Raw genomic sequence first — 16,075 nt, 5'->3', positions numbered from 1 at the left:
TTCCAGGCCAGAGCAAAGGCAGAAAGGCGGCTCTGGTCAGAGCGAAGGTGGTGCCAGCAGCCAGGGGAAGGAAGGCCTATTCTTACACAAATCTTCATGCATCAGGCCTCTAGTAGGAGTATAGGATTTGTAGCCCTAACTATTAATAGAGAGTAAGAAAATAGAACTTTTCCTTAACTCACTATGTAAGTCTCTACACATCTTAGCAAACCTTTCAAAATATCCTAAAATTAAAGCACTCTAAAGTGAATGTCAAGTACTGATAAGTTATGAACATCTTCTTTACATCACTAGACTAATTGACCAATTTGTATTATAAATTTAGGTGATCATAAATGTAATGTCTTTTATTTCATTTTTTATAAGTAAAAGTACTTCATTGAGAGATAAAATGCAGCTTCAAATACCACAGTGGTGACAGTTCTAGCATATAAAAGGCAAATCAACAAATATTTTTTTGAACAAAATGTAAGAAAGATAGTAAACTATTTTAGTTCAAAGTCAGAGGTCACAGTGATAGGAACATTAGGCAATGGAAAATAAGAGGAAATGAAGTAAACTAGGTAGAATGAAATAAATACTATACAAGTAACATGTTTTAATGGAGACATCATGTAAGGCTTTATGGTGTCAATATAATTGATTTGCGAAGGTCTAAGTTAGTGAAGAACCCTGAAGAGGTTATTCTAGACTGAAGCAATAGTTGCACATGGGATTATTTAATTTCCTTAATTTGAATAAAAACTTAAAAAACACACATTAAATATATTGAAATCATCAATAATGTAGTATTTGTGGGAGGAAATGATGTGGCATTTGTAAGACCTAGTTCAAATAGAAGGTAAAACTTTCCCTTAAGGCCTTCAAGTCTTCTTCCCAGAATTAATTCCTGTTAATATGTCTGTGTGTGCAGATTGTAGGCTTTACCTTACACTTCTTGTGACTTACTGAAGCAGCCATTTACACACACACACACACACACACACACACACTAACACGCTTCTTTCCTTCTTTCTTCTCTTCTCCCTTTTCTTCCTTCCTTCATCTTCCTTCCTTGTTTTACAAAGAGTGGCATCATTTTAATACAGATTGGCTAAGAACTTGCTTTATTTTCTTAGTAAATAATGGTTGTCCTTCTGATTTTATACATAAAAAATCTGCTTCCTTATTTTTACAGTTGAAACAGTATTCTCTAGGGAGGACATATTACAAATAATTATCTAACCATTCCTCAAGTGATTTTTAGTTGTCCTCAGTTTCATTCAAATAGTTAATTCCAACTGCCTTTTGTTGTTATATTACACTTATTTTTTAAATAAACAATGCTGCAGTGAACATCTTTGTATGTGCATGTGTGTGTGTGTGTGTGTGTGTGTGTGTGTGTGTGTGTGTCATTGCGTCTGTTACATGGATTCCAAGAAGGAGGATAACCTATTTGGAGATATGCAGAGATTTAATTTTTATTTATATTGTCAAATTATATCTACTATAATATCAATTTACACCACAGCCAGTATATACAAGTTCACATTACCTTAACCCCTCATCAATCGTTCAATATTTTTGAGCTAATTTGAAAGAAAAAAAAATCTTACCATCTTGCTTTATATTGTATTTATTAAATTACTTGAAAGAGAGAGTAAATAAGCTTTTGAAAAACTTTTCTAAGAACATGATATATACACATGGCAGAAGTAGAGAGGGTAGGCAGGAAAACATATAAAAAAATTTTATATTAGTAAAAGTCAGAGATCATAAAGGCTTAAACTAGAGCAGAAGGAGAAGCTGAGACAGAAGGAGGTGCCTCTGTTTCACAGGTAAGTGCATGTCAGATAGCATGTTGACTTCACGTCACTGTGAGTAATGTATGGACATGGTTTAGGTCAGTGGTTCCCAAACTTATTTGGCCTACCGCCCCCTTTCCAGAAAAAATATTACTCAGCGCCCCCTGGAAATTAATTTTTTTTAATTTTAATAGCAATTAAACAGAAAGATATATGTATTAATGTTTCTACCTTTTTCATAAAATATAGTAAAGAAAGGTGTAAATTAGAAACATTGAAGTTTGAAATTATGAAACTATTTATTGAACTCAGAATAGAAAGGTAATACAAAAAAAGTTAAAACAAATGCACCTGTGGCCATCACCGCCCCCCCCTGGATCGCTGCAGTGCCCACCAGGGGGCGGTAGCGCCCACTTTGGGAATCACTGGTTTAGGTAGAAAGTATGTCTTTAAAAGCAGAAAAGTTTTTTTTTTTTCTTGTGGAGTTGGAAATTATTCAGTAGCTCCAAATTGCACAATACATTTCCGGCATTATATATTCAGCTACTTAAATTTAAATGATGAATCCATTAATATGTTGCATGAAATATAGACCATAGTCTTTGTCTTTCAAAGGATATTTTAATCAAAATATTAAAAAAAATAAGCTGGAGTCTCATTCAAATAGTTAATTCCAGCTGCCTTTTGTTGTAATATATCATGAATTATCTCTCTGATGGATGGGCAGCCAAATGCAGATAAAATTAGCTTTGCAGTCATTCATTTTAAATTGCTCTTGAATCATTTGGAAGTAAATTCCATTTCAGCAGAATATGCTTCAGGTCTCTGACAAAGAGATAATAGTCCTATATTTTATGATATAAGCAATAATAGTTTAAGTCTTATGATTCTGAAATACAGAAACTTATGTATTAAGTTGATGAAAATTAAAGCTTGATATATAGCAATAAAACCAGCAACCAAAAACTTCCTAGATTGATGTGCCTAGCATAATATTTTCCTGTTGAGAATTAGGTGGAATGAAAGTCTATAAAAATAATACATGGTGCAAAGCTTTCTTTTCTTGTATATAAATGACAAAACAAAAGGCTGTGTGAGATAACAGAGAAAGGAAATACTGAGATTTACCTGATTTCTAGATTAAAATGTCAATAGCATTATTGAGTAATAGTAGAAAGTAGGAAATTAAGTCAAGTATTAGAGGAGGGCAAAATGAATAGTTATGTTATATCGGAATAAAAAAGGCAACGATAGCTCAAAGTTAATACTGAATTCAATGTACAACACAAAGCCAACTCGGAAAATTTTATTTTGTTAACTTGAATGAACTTCATGTAGAAAATGTATTTAGCAATGTAATTAATCAGTCATGTTGCCCAGATAGCATAATGTAGTCAATGTCAGCATCTGGGTGTGCCTTTACACAACATAAACATTTGGAATAGCTGTGGCGTGTTACCAGAAATGGGTTTCCAGTCTGAGGTGGTGGTTTACACATTGAGTTCCTACGATCACCCGAAGACTTCAGGAGCCTCTTCAGATATTTTGATTAAGAAATAAAGTGGTGGTGCCAAAACCGGTTTGGCTCGGTGGATAGAGCATCGGCCTGCAGACTGAAGGGTCCCAGGTTCGATACAGGTCAAGGGCATGTACCTTGGTTGCAGGCACATCCCCAGTAGGAGGTGTGCAGGAGGCAGCTGGTCGATGTGTCTCTCTCATCGATGTTTCTAACTCTCTAGCCCTCTCCCTTCCTCTCTGTAAAATATCAATAAAAATATATTTAAAAAAAAAGAAATAAAGTGGTAAGAGGAAGCACTCAGTTCTCCCTACTGAAAAATTAAATCATTATTTCATAGCATCCAAGTTTTCAGCATGACCTTAATAATATCAGAAAGTTGGCTTACTTGTATAATAAAATGAAGTGCATGCTAGGAACCGATCTCAGTAAACAGTCTACCAGCTCAAAGAAGAATCTCCAACCTCATCATCCCTTGTATTACAGTCCCCTAGGGACTTGACAGAGTTTCTCTCAGAGGGGCAGAGATTTCCTTGTTTTAGATCAGGCTCAAGGTGGGCACTGGGGTACATCCAAAAGGAAAACATGAACAGATAAAACCGCACACTTTCACTTGCACACCATTGCAGGCACCTGTGCTTAGAGAATTGATTGGAGTCTCGGTTTCATAGTTTGAAAAGCCATGTCTTTTCCAGAAAACATCTAATCACCATAAGAAGCTGGGGAACACCAAATGCATTCCAAAGTGAATCTTCACTGATAGAGATGCAGTGTCATTCCTCAGACATCCCACGGAGTGGAACGCTCAGTAACTGACACTATAGACAGAGCTAGCTTCCTGGCTGTGGGGCCCGTCCTGTCACCCAGGACCTGGGCTTGGTTTAACGCTCTGCCGTCACTATCTCTGAATTCTTCATACATTTTAACAAGGATTCCCGGATTTTCACTCTGCAGTGGGCCACACAAATTTTTAGCCAGTTAGTTTGTAGATGTTATTGTTATAACACTATATTTGTAACTGAATTTGAGGCATTCTAAGCTCTATTTTAGGAATGATCAAAGTTGTCATAATATTTATGCTTCTATAAGGTTTTTATTGACCTCCTGTACTGTGCCTGGCACTCTGCCAGACTTATGGAAAGTAAACATGAAAACAACATAGTCCCCGCCTTCAAAGAGCATTTATTCTAGTGTTAAGCACTTACTTCTATATAGTCCTGGCTTTTAAAAATTGGGAATAGTTGCATAAAACTGGCTGCAAAAACTGAAAAGTAGATTCTTCCACATATGTGCGAGGCAAATGCATAGTGCAGAGGAACTAAATGTTCCTGGAGAGGAATGTGTACATGGTCCTTTTTTTCCTGCTAAATACACATGGTGTTTAGTTAGGACCATTTTTTCCTTGTTAAATACATATAGATGTAGCCATGCTAGTTCTTTAAATACTCAGCAGTTTCCCTTTATCTGTTTGATTGAAGAGAATTGGGTTCCTTGTTTGATTTTTAAAACTTATTCTAGACAAAAAAAAATCCATTTCATAAAAAGACAATTTCTGAAATACCATTTTATTTTAAATTTAATGGTGACTCCATTTTTGTCTAGAGCAGTGGTTCCCAAACTTATTTGGCCTACCGTCCCCTTTCCAGAAAAAATATTACTCAGCCCCTGGAAATTAATTTTTTTTAAATTTTAATAGCAGTTACTCATCGCCCCCAAATGCACCTGTGGCCATCACTGCCCCACCCTGGATCGCTGCAGCGCCCACGGGGGGGGGGGGGGGGGGAGCGCCCACTTTGGGTATCACTGGTCTAGAGCAAGGAAAGCGTTTTCTTAGCAGGCTTAACCTGATGGCCAGGGAGCAGTTATCTGGGCCGATTTCCATGGTGGGGCCTGGTACCCAGGCTAACAGTGGTGAATGGAGAATGAGGGATTCCTCACCACCCATTTGCATGTTGTTATATCTCTCCCACTATACATACCTCACTGACACAGAATCTTGAAAATTATCTTCATAAATGTCATTCCCAACACCTGAATTGAGTACTAGAAATGATGTGCCATATGTCCTGATGTGAATTCATCTAGAGCATAGACTTAAATATGCTGTATGTATATTATGAGAAATATTAATAAGCTAATATGCTGTGGTTAGTTAAGGTATCTTTCTAGATCAAATTTAAGACATGAGATTCCTACAGAGCTAGAATGATATGCAAAAGAAACACTGGATTTACCACATGGTGAAAACATTTCAAATGATAGAAATAATTCCTATTATAACTTGCACCTTAAACGTTATTAAGCATATTGAAAAATCAACACTTTATAAAGCCTTGAACCAAGACATAGAATTATTTTTCTTTATTTGTAGTAATCCTCTTGTCTTAAAACCCCAAATTAAGGAAATACAAAGTTAGTTTGTCCACATATTTTTTAAAATACATTATTGAATAATTACTTTTTCCCCCCTGAACTTAACAGTGTTCCTTCTGACTTGAAGATATGTGTGACTTCCTCGTCTTCCCTTAGGCCTCATAGTGGTTTACAATAAATAATCAGAAAAAAAGAAATACATGCTTTGGCAAGGCAGGGTAATCAATGTTTAGTGCCTCTCTGTCTTTCTGTAGAATGTAAATGTATAAGTACTTTTGTTACATTATTGAATAAGGTAAGGAAATATATAGCCTTCAGATGTCTTGTAATCATCATTCCTTCTAAAGGAACAAGTCTCACCTTCTAAATCAATGACTTGGATGGCTTTTTATATTTTGCATACCTAAATACATATATTGTTATGAAAGACATATGCAAGTTCTTGTGTGTATGAATATACGCCAATAGTAAAAATAAATCTAATTGACCCTCTGCCTTCATGAACAATAATTAAAAACAATAGCTAACATTTTACAGCATTCGAGTCTGATATTTTATGAAGCTTTATTGATTATCTGCAGTCTGTCATTACATATAACAGGCAGTGCTTCAAAAGAAAAAATTGAACAATGCCTTTAAGACATCAGCTCCGTGCTGATGGATCTAATACCTCAATTCCCCATTCCTTTGCCTTTCTGAGCTATTGTTTATTTAAGCAGTTTTGAGTGTTCTTGCATATTGACTAAAGGAGCTGAAATTGACAGAGGCAGAGTTATCCTGTGGCACCCTGACAGTTTGGATCCTGCTGTTTAACAATAGAAAAACCAGAAGTGATGCTCTGCCTAAAGAAAGCAAATTAAAAAAAACAAAGTGAGAAAGGAAGCCAGCCACAGGAAACGTCATTTATATCCAGCGTCGGGAATTTAAAATGGTAGAGCAGCTTTGAAAGCTAGTTTTGTCTGTGATGCAAGTAAAGCCAATTTTTACTGCAAAACAAATAGGCAAAGACCGGATGCATTCCTGATTGACAGCTATCCCATGACCTACATGAAAAGTCCCCGGCCAGGGTCCTTAGTGGACAAACATCCACATAGTCCATGGCTGTCTGCCAAAACAGGTCAGCAACTGAGTGACCAATGAAATGAGTTGCAAGGTAACATCTGAGCAATCAGTCTTCAACTACCAATACCATACCCTCTATTTGCTACTGAATATATATATATATTACTTTATAGAACCTGTAAAAACTTTTAATTGTGACCTCAGAGTTTTAAATTTACATATTAGCCTGGGGTGCTTAATCAACATAGAGAATTAATAATAATTGTAGTCTCCTCTGCCCCTCATAGGAAGAGAATTATCGGGCTTACCTTATTTATAGTGTATGGGAAGACTTGTCTTAAAAAATATATTTTTATTGATTTTAGAGAGAGAGTAAGGGAGAGAGAGAGAGAGAGAGAGAGAGAGAGAGAGAGAGAGAGAGACATCGATGGGAAACATCAGTTGCTGCCTCCTGCAGTCCACTATGGGGGAACAAGCCCACAACCCAGGCATGTGTTCTGATCAGGAATCAAACCAATGACCTCTTGGTGCAAGGGATGACGCTCAATCCACTGAGCCACACTGGCCGGGCTGGGAGATTATTTTTTTTATTTCTCTTTGATGAAATGTAAGGATTTTTTTAAAGGCACTTTTATTATTTTTTTTTAAATTGGGAATTATGCATAACCCAAATTAAAAGAAAATATACCTTAAAGTGTGCAAATATCTCAAGGGTTTTTAGGTTTTGTTTATTCATCAGTGTTGGAATAGCAGGTGACAGCAATATACTTAAACATTTTCAGTGATGTAAAAATGAGACTATTGTTCTTCATAATAATATTTAGTAATATAATGAAAATAGGTTTGACTACTCATATAACACATCTGACATTTGAGGCGTAGTTTCAAAATAAGATCAAACAGAATTGCTAGATTCTAGGCTCCATTGTGGCTCTCCTGTTGTCTGAGTTGAAGTTATCATCTATATTTCTAGTACTTAGCATAATTCTGAACTCAATAAATATTTGTGGTTGAATGAATGAATATTTCATGTGGTGCACTTTTAAAAATAATGGTAGATTTGATCCTTAATTCATGTTTCTAATATTCCTTCTCAGCTCCTTGCAAAGATTTACCCGTGAACCTTGTATTTTTCAAAAGAATTTTTCAAAATTTTCTTTTACTTTTATCAACTCTCAAGGGTAACACTGTATAGTGGGAGGTGTAGTACTATATCTGGAAGATCCCAGTTTTAGAGGAAGACAAACCTGGGTCCTGATGGCACTTCCGCTATTTTCTACCTGTGTGCCAGGGCAAGATATTTATTCTCCCTGATGTTGAGTTCTGCCATGCACAAAAATGAGAATGATCTAAATCCTTAACTGAGCAACCAGTCAATAGACCTAGTGTACCGCCTAGTGCACAGCAGTCATTCACATTGCTTCCTTAGATTACAAGGCATTATTTTTTAAGTGAGTAGCAAGTAAAATGCAGGTGTTTACTATGTTTTGAACATTTTCCACTTTCTTCTTGTTTTACCAGACGACGACTTTTTTCATGAACTGCCAGAAACTTTTCCATCTGACCCACCTGAACCTTTGCCACATTTCCTGATCGAGCCTGAAGAAGCTTATATTGTGAAGAACAAGCCTGTGAACCTGTATTGTAAAGCCAGCCCTGCCACCCAGATCTACTTCAAGTGCAATAGTGAGTGGGTTCATCAGAAGGACCACATAGTAGATGAGAGAGTGGATGAAACCTCTGGTAAGTTCTCCGTTGCATTTGGACTGTGACTTAGGATCCACTTACTACTTTAGCATGTCATCATACTGTCCTTTCAATTAGTTAAACTGAAAATTGAGTTATTATTCTGTGGCCAAAAGTTTGAATCCGTTTGGTTAGTATTTGGTGATCTCCTTTCATGCATTGCAGAGTAAAATGTGATAAATAAATCTTGACTTGATTCCTGTTGGATTCCATGGAACTAAAACATGGTTCATGCTAAGATAAATAATGAGAATTAATAGGCTGAAGAAATGGTAAATGCCCTAGTGAAAGATGCTGTTGGATGTCACTTCTGTGTCAAGACTGGTGTCAGGCCTAAATAGCCTGTGATTGGGGAACATATTCAACTCAGGATAAATTGGATTTGTTTACATGACTCTCCAATGTTAATTCACATGGATAATTTCTCCTTCTACTTTTTCAAACGATCTAAAATGTTACAGATTCAAAGTATCCTGTATTCTTAACTTACATGTAAAAAAATGAACCCTAATGACTTAGCTCAACTAAAGGTAAACTGAGGCTGATTGGGAATAGTGGTGGTGCGGGGTCCATGCAGAGGAGAAATGGTGAGTGCAGTCACCATCTGTCAAGATGCATCTTGATCAGAGTATCTTTGCTCCTGGCATGGTTCAAACTCCTGATTGCATTGCGCTGTAAATATTCCTAACAGTAATAATAAAAGCGTAGAGAGGACGAAGTTGATTTTGATAACCTGTGAAATTTAGCTTGGCTATAAAGGAAACTTTCTTGATAGCAATTATTTACTCCATAGTGGGTAACTTACGAGAGTTGTGGAATCTCCTAGAGTTATTTTAAATTGGAAAGATATATGTCTTTCCGCAGTGGGTTAAGTGTTTTTGCTCTCCAGCAGGGAGAATAACAATGGGAACTTTCAGATCACTTCCAGATCTATGACTTTATAAGATGAAGACATATATTTTAAATATTAAGACTTCGCTGATGCATATTCTCAAGCTAAATAGTGCCATATATGACAAAGTGGAAGCATTGAAATATCTTCATTTTCATTCTTAAATATGGATACATGTTTTGAAAATATTAATTGATCATATTTGTATCCAACTGTGGATTAACCAAGGGCAAGCAAAGGCCAGCACTTGAGGGGGGTCTGCTTTTAATGTCTCTTAAAACATAAAGAGGATATTGAGGTGATGGGACATAAAGAAACAGAGAAGACTGTGGGCAGGCTGAGAAGAGGCATCTATCTAAAACACACCTCACGTGTGTTATATTTCTATCAGGTGGCAGCTCTACCCAATTGTTTGTCAGTTTGCGAATCAATATGCTCACTGCATGCGAGCTGATGACTGCAGAAATGACTGGGTAGCCAACTGCAGGGTAGCTGACTTTAGGGAATTGTCCCACCTCTTGGTCTAATTACTCAGAAAATAACTTCACCAGATGTCTTCAAAATCTCAAGTGAATTGAGTTTTATTTGTTTTAGCTCATTTATTTGTAAAGATTTCAAGCACAGAAGTTTTAATGGTAAGAAGAAAAGAAGGAAATCATAAAAGTTAAAATAAGTGTCACAAACATATTTAGGCTTCTCTTTACCAAAGTAATGAAAATGCCTACATAGGAATATTAGAAATAAAAACAAAACTGCTCTGACATTGAGAATGTCTGAACAGAGAATACTCAAACTTCTAAGGCATTTTACAATGCAATAAAGATGATTTTTCAAACTACAAGGTAGGCAGGTGGAAAAGTAAAAAAGGAGATCACAGTTTAATTCCCGGTCAGGATACATGCCGGGTTGCTGGCTCAAAACCCAGTGTAGGGAGTTCAGGAGGCAGCCGATCAATGATTCTCTCTCATCACTGATGTTTCTATCTCTCACTCCCTCTCCCTTCCTTTCTGAAATCAATAAAAATATATTTAAAATAAAATAAATTATAGATTTTAAGGCTTTAATGTCATCATCATCATCATCACCACCATCATCACTAGGAGACAAATTCAATTGGTTGGTTGGTTGGTTTCATTGGTGGACAAAGCCTTTTTAATGAAGACAACATGGAGAAGTCTTATAATAAAGCACTAAAGGCCCAATGCACGAAAATATGTACAAGAGTAGGCCTTTCTTCCCCCAGCTGCCAGCACTAGCTTCCCTCCGGCACCTGGGACCCTGGCTTCCCTTCTCCGGCTGCCCACAGGCACCTGGGACCCCGGCTGACTTCCCTCTGGCCCCAGCTTCATCAGGAAGGACGTCCGGATTGACATCCGGAAGACGTCTGGTCTAATTAGCATATTACCCTTTTATTATTACAGATTATTAATTTGAACATCCAAAGAAAACCAAGGTACAGACCCTCCCTCTGAAAAAAAACACACATACAAAAAAAACACCCTAAAACAAACATACAAAAAACAATTGGTTATATCTGTGAACATACTAGTATATAAATCAAAGGGCTAATTTAATTAATGTATAACTATGTCTCTTTTTTATTGAATTTACTAGAGGTCCAATGCACGGAATTTGTGCACTGGCAGGGTCCCTAACAGCTGCAGTCAAGGGGACAATTTGCATACTATGCTTTTATTATATAGGGTTGAGGTGATATTGGTTAATAAAATTATATACTAGTAGGTTTCAGGTGTACAATTCTATAATACATCATCTGTATATTGCACTATGTGTTCACCACCCCAAGTCAAGTCTCCTTCAGTCCCCATTTATCCTCCCTTTACCCTCTTCTACCTCCCTCTCTCTGGTATTAGCCATACTGTTATTTATGTGGGGGTTTTTGTTTTTTGTTTTGCTTAATCCCTTTACTTTTCCACCCAGCCCTTCAACACTCCTCCCTCTCTTAAAGATATTTAATCAAAAGATCAGCAACCCATTAGAAAATTCAGCAGAGTTTGAACATGGAGATATAGGAAAAAAGGCAAATGATTAAAAGGCATCTAAGGAGATGTTGTCCAGATCAAAACAGGCATTAGTGTACAGGGCTGAAAAAGGAGTGGATAGAGAATATCTCATACTTTGTTGATGAGATTGGCACAATCTTTTTGAAGGACAGTTTTCAAATAACTATCAATACTTAAATGTATATACCCTTTCTTCACTAATTACAAATTTAGACAGTCTAAAGGTAAAAGTCTAAATGAGCACAAAGATTGCATGCAAGGTTGTCCATTGTACCCTTGTTACAGTAGCCTATCAACGGCTGTTTGTTCATTCCTAGGCTGGAATACTATGATGCTTTTTAAAGCAATGAGTTTTCTCCATATATAAAGCTATAGTAAAATCTCTCAGATAACATTTTAAGTGAAAACTGAAGTATGGAACTGTATATAATATTTTCTCATTATGTAGGAAAGAGGATACACATATGTTTGTCTATGCATTGGGATTTTCTAGAAAATTATAACAAGTAGTTGGCATCTCAGAATCTGGGGTGATAGGAGATTTCTTTTATTATTTTTTCCCAATTCTGTGAATGTGTTATTTTCATAATAAATAATGAAACCTGGGGGAGAAGGGGTAAGCTCAAAGCACTTTATTGCATCTTTTTGCCTGCTATCATAAGTCTCCAGTCTCTATAGTATTGGGGGAAATGCGTAGATTTCTAGTACTTAAAGCTCTTTGCTTTCCTGTGAAATCAGAAATATTATGAATGGTATTGAAATTGAACTGCCTGTTTTTGTTGGTGTGTTTTTTTAATCTCTGAAGCTGGATACACTTGAAAATTTGGTCCTCAAGTCTCCACTTAAAATAGTCTGATTATAGTTTTGTTGGGGTCGTAATGGTTCCTAATCATAAGACATGTTAGAATACATTAAATCTTGAAATATATTACAAATTGGAGAAATTTTCTTGGTATTTAAAAAATCAAATTGGTTCTCAGATGACAGGACAGAGAGACGTCATTACAAACCAATTAATCTTTATAGATACCTCCATTTTAGAATAATGATATCGGAAGCATGTTTAGTGGCAATCTGATACATTGCCTTGTAGCTGAAAATAATCAACTGCATTCAAATATATCCTCATCAAAGATACCTTCACATTGAAAAACTACAGAACAATAAGCTGAAGAAAATAATGACAGTTCTTCTCTAACTCAAAAAATATTTCCTTTTAAATATGGAATATTAAATAGACTTACTTGCTCTGAAGTATGAAGCAAACAATTATTTTACTCACTGAGCAAAGCTATACCACTGATCATAAAATGTACTGATTCAAGTTCATTCATTACTGGTATTGTTTGCCTTTCCATCACTTAAACCACATTTGCATTTCTTGCAAATATGTAATATTAGAAACAGAAAAGTGGAAAGCAGATCAGATGGTTTAGAAATTTTCAATATTCAGAAGCTCTTGATTTAGCAATCTATATATATAAAGAGCCAGGGGCCATCGCAACCAAACGGATGACCGAACAGACGACCGAAAAGGCTGAGTGGGGTAACAAGGCCAGCAGGGGGGTTAGTGAGGGATGACCAAACGACTGAGCAACAGGCTGCATGGGCTGACCAGGCCAGCAGAGGGGTTAGTGAGAGACGACCAAACAACTGAACAGCAGACAGAGTGGGGCAACCAAGCCAACAGGGGGGTTACTGAGGGATGACCAAACAACTGAACAGCAGGCTGTGTGGGGTGATCAGGCGGCAGAGGGAGGCAGTGAGGGGCGGCCTGCAGGGGAGGCAGTGAGGGGTGACCAGGCCAGCAGAGAGGGGCCATGAAGGGCAACCAAGGTGGCGGGGGGGGCAGTTTGGGGTGATCAGGCCAGAGGGGGGGCAGTTGGAGGCAGCCAGGTTGGCAGAGGGGTGCAGTTAAGGTTGACCAGGCCTGCAGAGGGGGTCAGTGAGGGGCAACTAGGCTGGTGGGGGGCCATTGGGAATGACCAGGCCTGCAGAGGGGGCAGTTGGGGGTGCCCAGGCTGGCGGGGGGCAGTTAGGGGTAACATGCTGGTGGGGGGGCAGTTGGAGGCAACCAGTTTGGCAGGGGGGGTTGGGGGTGACCAGGCTGGCAGGCAGAGGTGGCTAGGGGTGATCAGGCTGGCAGGGAGGCCAGTAGGGGTGATCAGGCAGGCAGGCAGGTGAGCAGTTAGGAGCTAGTGGTCCCGGATTGTGATAGGGATGTCCAACTGCCAGTGTAGGCTCTATCCCCTGAGGGGTCCCAGATTGGAGAGGGTTCAGGCTGGGCTGAGGTGACCCCGCTCCCCCCGCGCCATGCACTAATATCATGCACTGAGCCTCTAGTATATTAATAAGTAACTAAGTTTCTTCAGAGTTCCATTGAAATCTTGATCTGTTCAAAAATTTAAGGTTACATTTTTAAGCAAAACTCAGGCTTGGCTGCTTGCTTTCTTTCTATTTACTTAAAGTCTTTTCAACCCTTGTTTCCAGGATACCTAAGATTCATCAACAAAAAGCAACTATTGCTCCTCTATGAAGAAGCAAGGGAGTTTAGAAACATTTTTCCTTTACATCCCACATTAGGAGAATGTTATCAATAGTAGCAACACAACAACAATAAAAATAGTGCCAAGCTTTATGCTGGATGCCTTACACATATGAGGTCATTTAGTCACCACAACAATCACATCACATAATTTTAGGGTTTGTTTGTAGATGAGAATACTGGGGCTCTGCAGGATAAAGAAACTAACTTGCCCAACTCTAACAGGTAAGAGGGGACAGAGGCAGGAGGTGAATCCAGGGCTCTCTTGGCCCTTGTATCCAGTGCCTCCCTAAATTCTGCCCAAATTACTATACACAGAACAGACTAAAAATTTAAAAGAAATAAAAAGAGCTATCTATAATAATCTATAATAATAAAAGTATAATATGCAAAATCACCGAACTACTAAACAGCAGAACAACCGTCCGAATGACCTTCTGGATGACCATGCTATGACACGCACTGGCACCAGGCCAGCCAAGGCGAATGCGATGCAATTGGTTGGGGGGTCCATCATCACCCCACGATTGCCCCGTAGAGGGAGGCCCAGGCCACCTTCTGCACAGTGATTGATCGCAGAGCCCTGGCTGGGTGGGCAGGGCCTCCCTCTGCTGGGCGATAGATCGTGGAGCTCCGCGATCTATCGCCCCAAAGCAGGAGCCCCAGGCTACTTGGCCAGTGGCCACAGAGGAGGCCCAGGCCACCCAGCTAGCAGTACTGTGGCAGGTGGGTGGGGCTTCCCTCTGCAGGGCAATCGATCTGGGGGCCCTGCGATCAATCGCCCCACAGAGGGAGGCCCAGGCCAGCCAAGCAATTGTACCCCATGCCTGTCACCTGTAGAGGGAGGCCACTGGTGGTGGGGGTGGGGGGTAGTGCTTCACCGATGGCAAGCAGTGGCAGGGGAGAAGGCGGGGCCAGCTGCCGGCAGCTGGGGCAAGGAAAGCCCCAATAGACCCTGATCGCTGGCCAGACCTAGGGACCCTACCCAAGGGGTCCCAGATTGCGAGAGGGTGCAGGTTGGGCTGAGGAACACCCCCCCCCCCAACCCCCGGTGAGCACTGAGTGTCTAGTCCTATATAATAAAAGCCTAATATGCTAAGTGTCTGGTCAACTGGTCAACCATTCAACCAATCAAAGCATAATATGCTAATGATATGCTAAGGCCACTCAACTGCTCACTATGACGTGCACTGAGCACCAGGGGGCAGACACTCCAACTGGCAGGTTAGCTTGCTGCTGGGGTTAGGCAGATCAGGACTGAGCGAGACAGGCCGGACATGCCCTGGAGCCCTCCCGTGGCCCCTCCCAGACTGGCTAACCTCCTGCATCTCTCCCCAGCCCTGGTTGTGCACTGTGGAGTTTCTAGGCCTGGCCTGCACCCTCTCACAATCCAGGACCCCTTGGGGGATGTTGGAGAGCTGGTTTCAGCCTGATTCTGCAGGCCAGGCCGAGGGACCCCACTGGCGCACTAATTTGTGCACCGGGCCTCTAGTGTAATATAATGACCTCTTTTCTCAGGAAAAGAAACACTGATTCAGTATGTCAGCTCAACTTTTATCTCTCGTGCTTTCATCTGCCTTTCTTGCCTTATATCAGGTTTTCCAAATATGGCCTTTTGTAATTCTTTAATGTAATAACTTAAGATAGTACTTATGATTTGATTCTTCTTATTCTTGAGTATATTTAACATTTATCCAAATAACAAAAGGTGAGCCCCTGACAGAGAAAGAAATTGATGAAGCAAAGCTATAAATGGGCACAAATTTAAGTGAACTGCATTTCTCAAAATGGAGTTCTCACAGATATGCTGTGCTCACTCAGTTCCCTGTTTATTGCAGTTATGGCACAATTGAAATTCTTTCTCCTCTTGTATTTCTATCTCATACTCCTCTTCTCTCCATTCGATGACCAAAAATAGAAATCTCAGCTTCATCCTTTACTCCAACAGACAAAGTGATCATCAAATACAGCCAATTTCACCTCAGAATTCTTCTGCAAAACAACCTTCATTTTTAATTCTTGCTGCTGTTCCCTATTATAGGCCTCCATTACATACCCCTTAGTTTATTTATGAGGCCTCCCAACCCTTCTTGATTTCAGCCTTTCTCCTAGCCATCCATTCTCCAGGTAGTT

General features: G+C 39.1%; 1 protein-coding gene across 2 annotated transcripts in view; it reads left to right on the top strand.

Annotated features, from left to right (window-relative positions):
• The window catches only part of UNC5C (unc-5 netrin receptor C), a 364,439-nt gene that overhangs the window by 204,442 nt on the left and 143,922 nt on the right, over positions 1 to 16,075 (top strand). For both annotated transcript variants that reach the window (XM_006084638.3, XM_006084637.3), the window contains exon 2: positions 8,257 to 8,478. In XM_006084638.3, the coding sequence (XP_006084700.1) occupies positions 8,257 to 8,478 (222 nt within the window). The remainder of the gene's footprint in view (positions 1 to 8,256; positions 8,479 to 16,075) is intronic.

The sequence above is a fragment of the Myotis lucifugus genome, unplaced genomic scaffold (genome assembly GCF_000147115.1).
Source record: "Myotis lucifugus unplaced genomic scaffold, Myoluc2.0 scaffold_12, whole genome shotgun sequence".
Classification (NCBI taxonomy): Eukaryota; Metazoa; Chordata; class Mammalia; order Chiroptera; family Vespertilionidae; genus Myotis; species Myotis lucifugus.
This window is presented reverse-complemented; position numbering and strand designations above follow the sequence as displayed.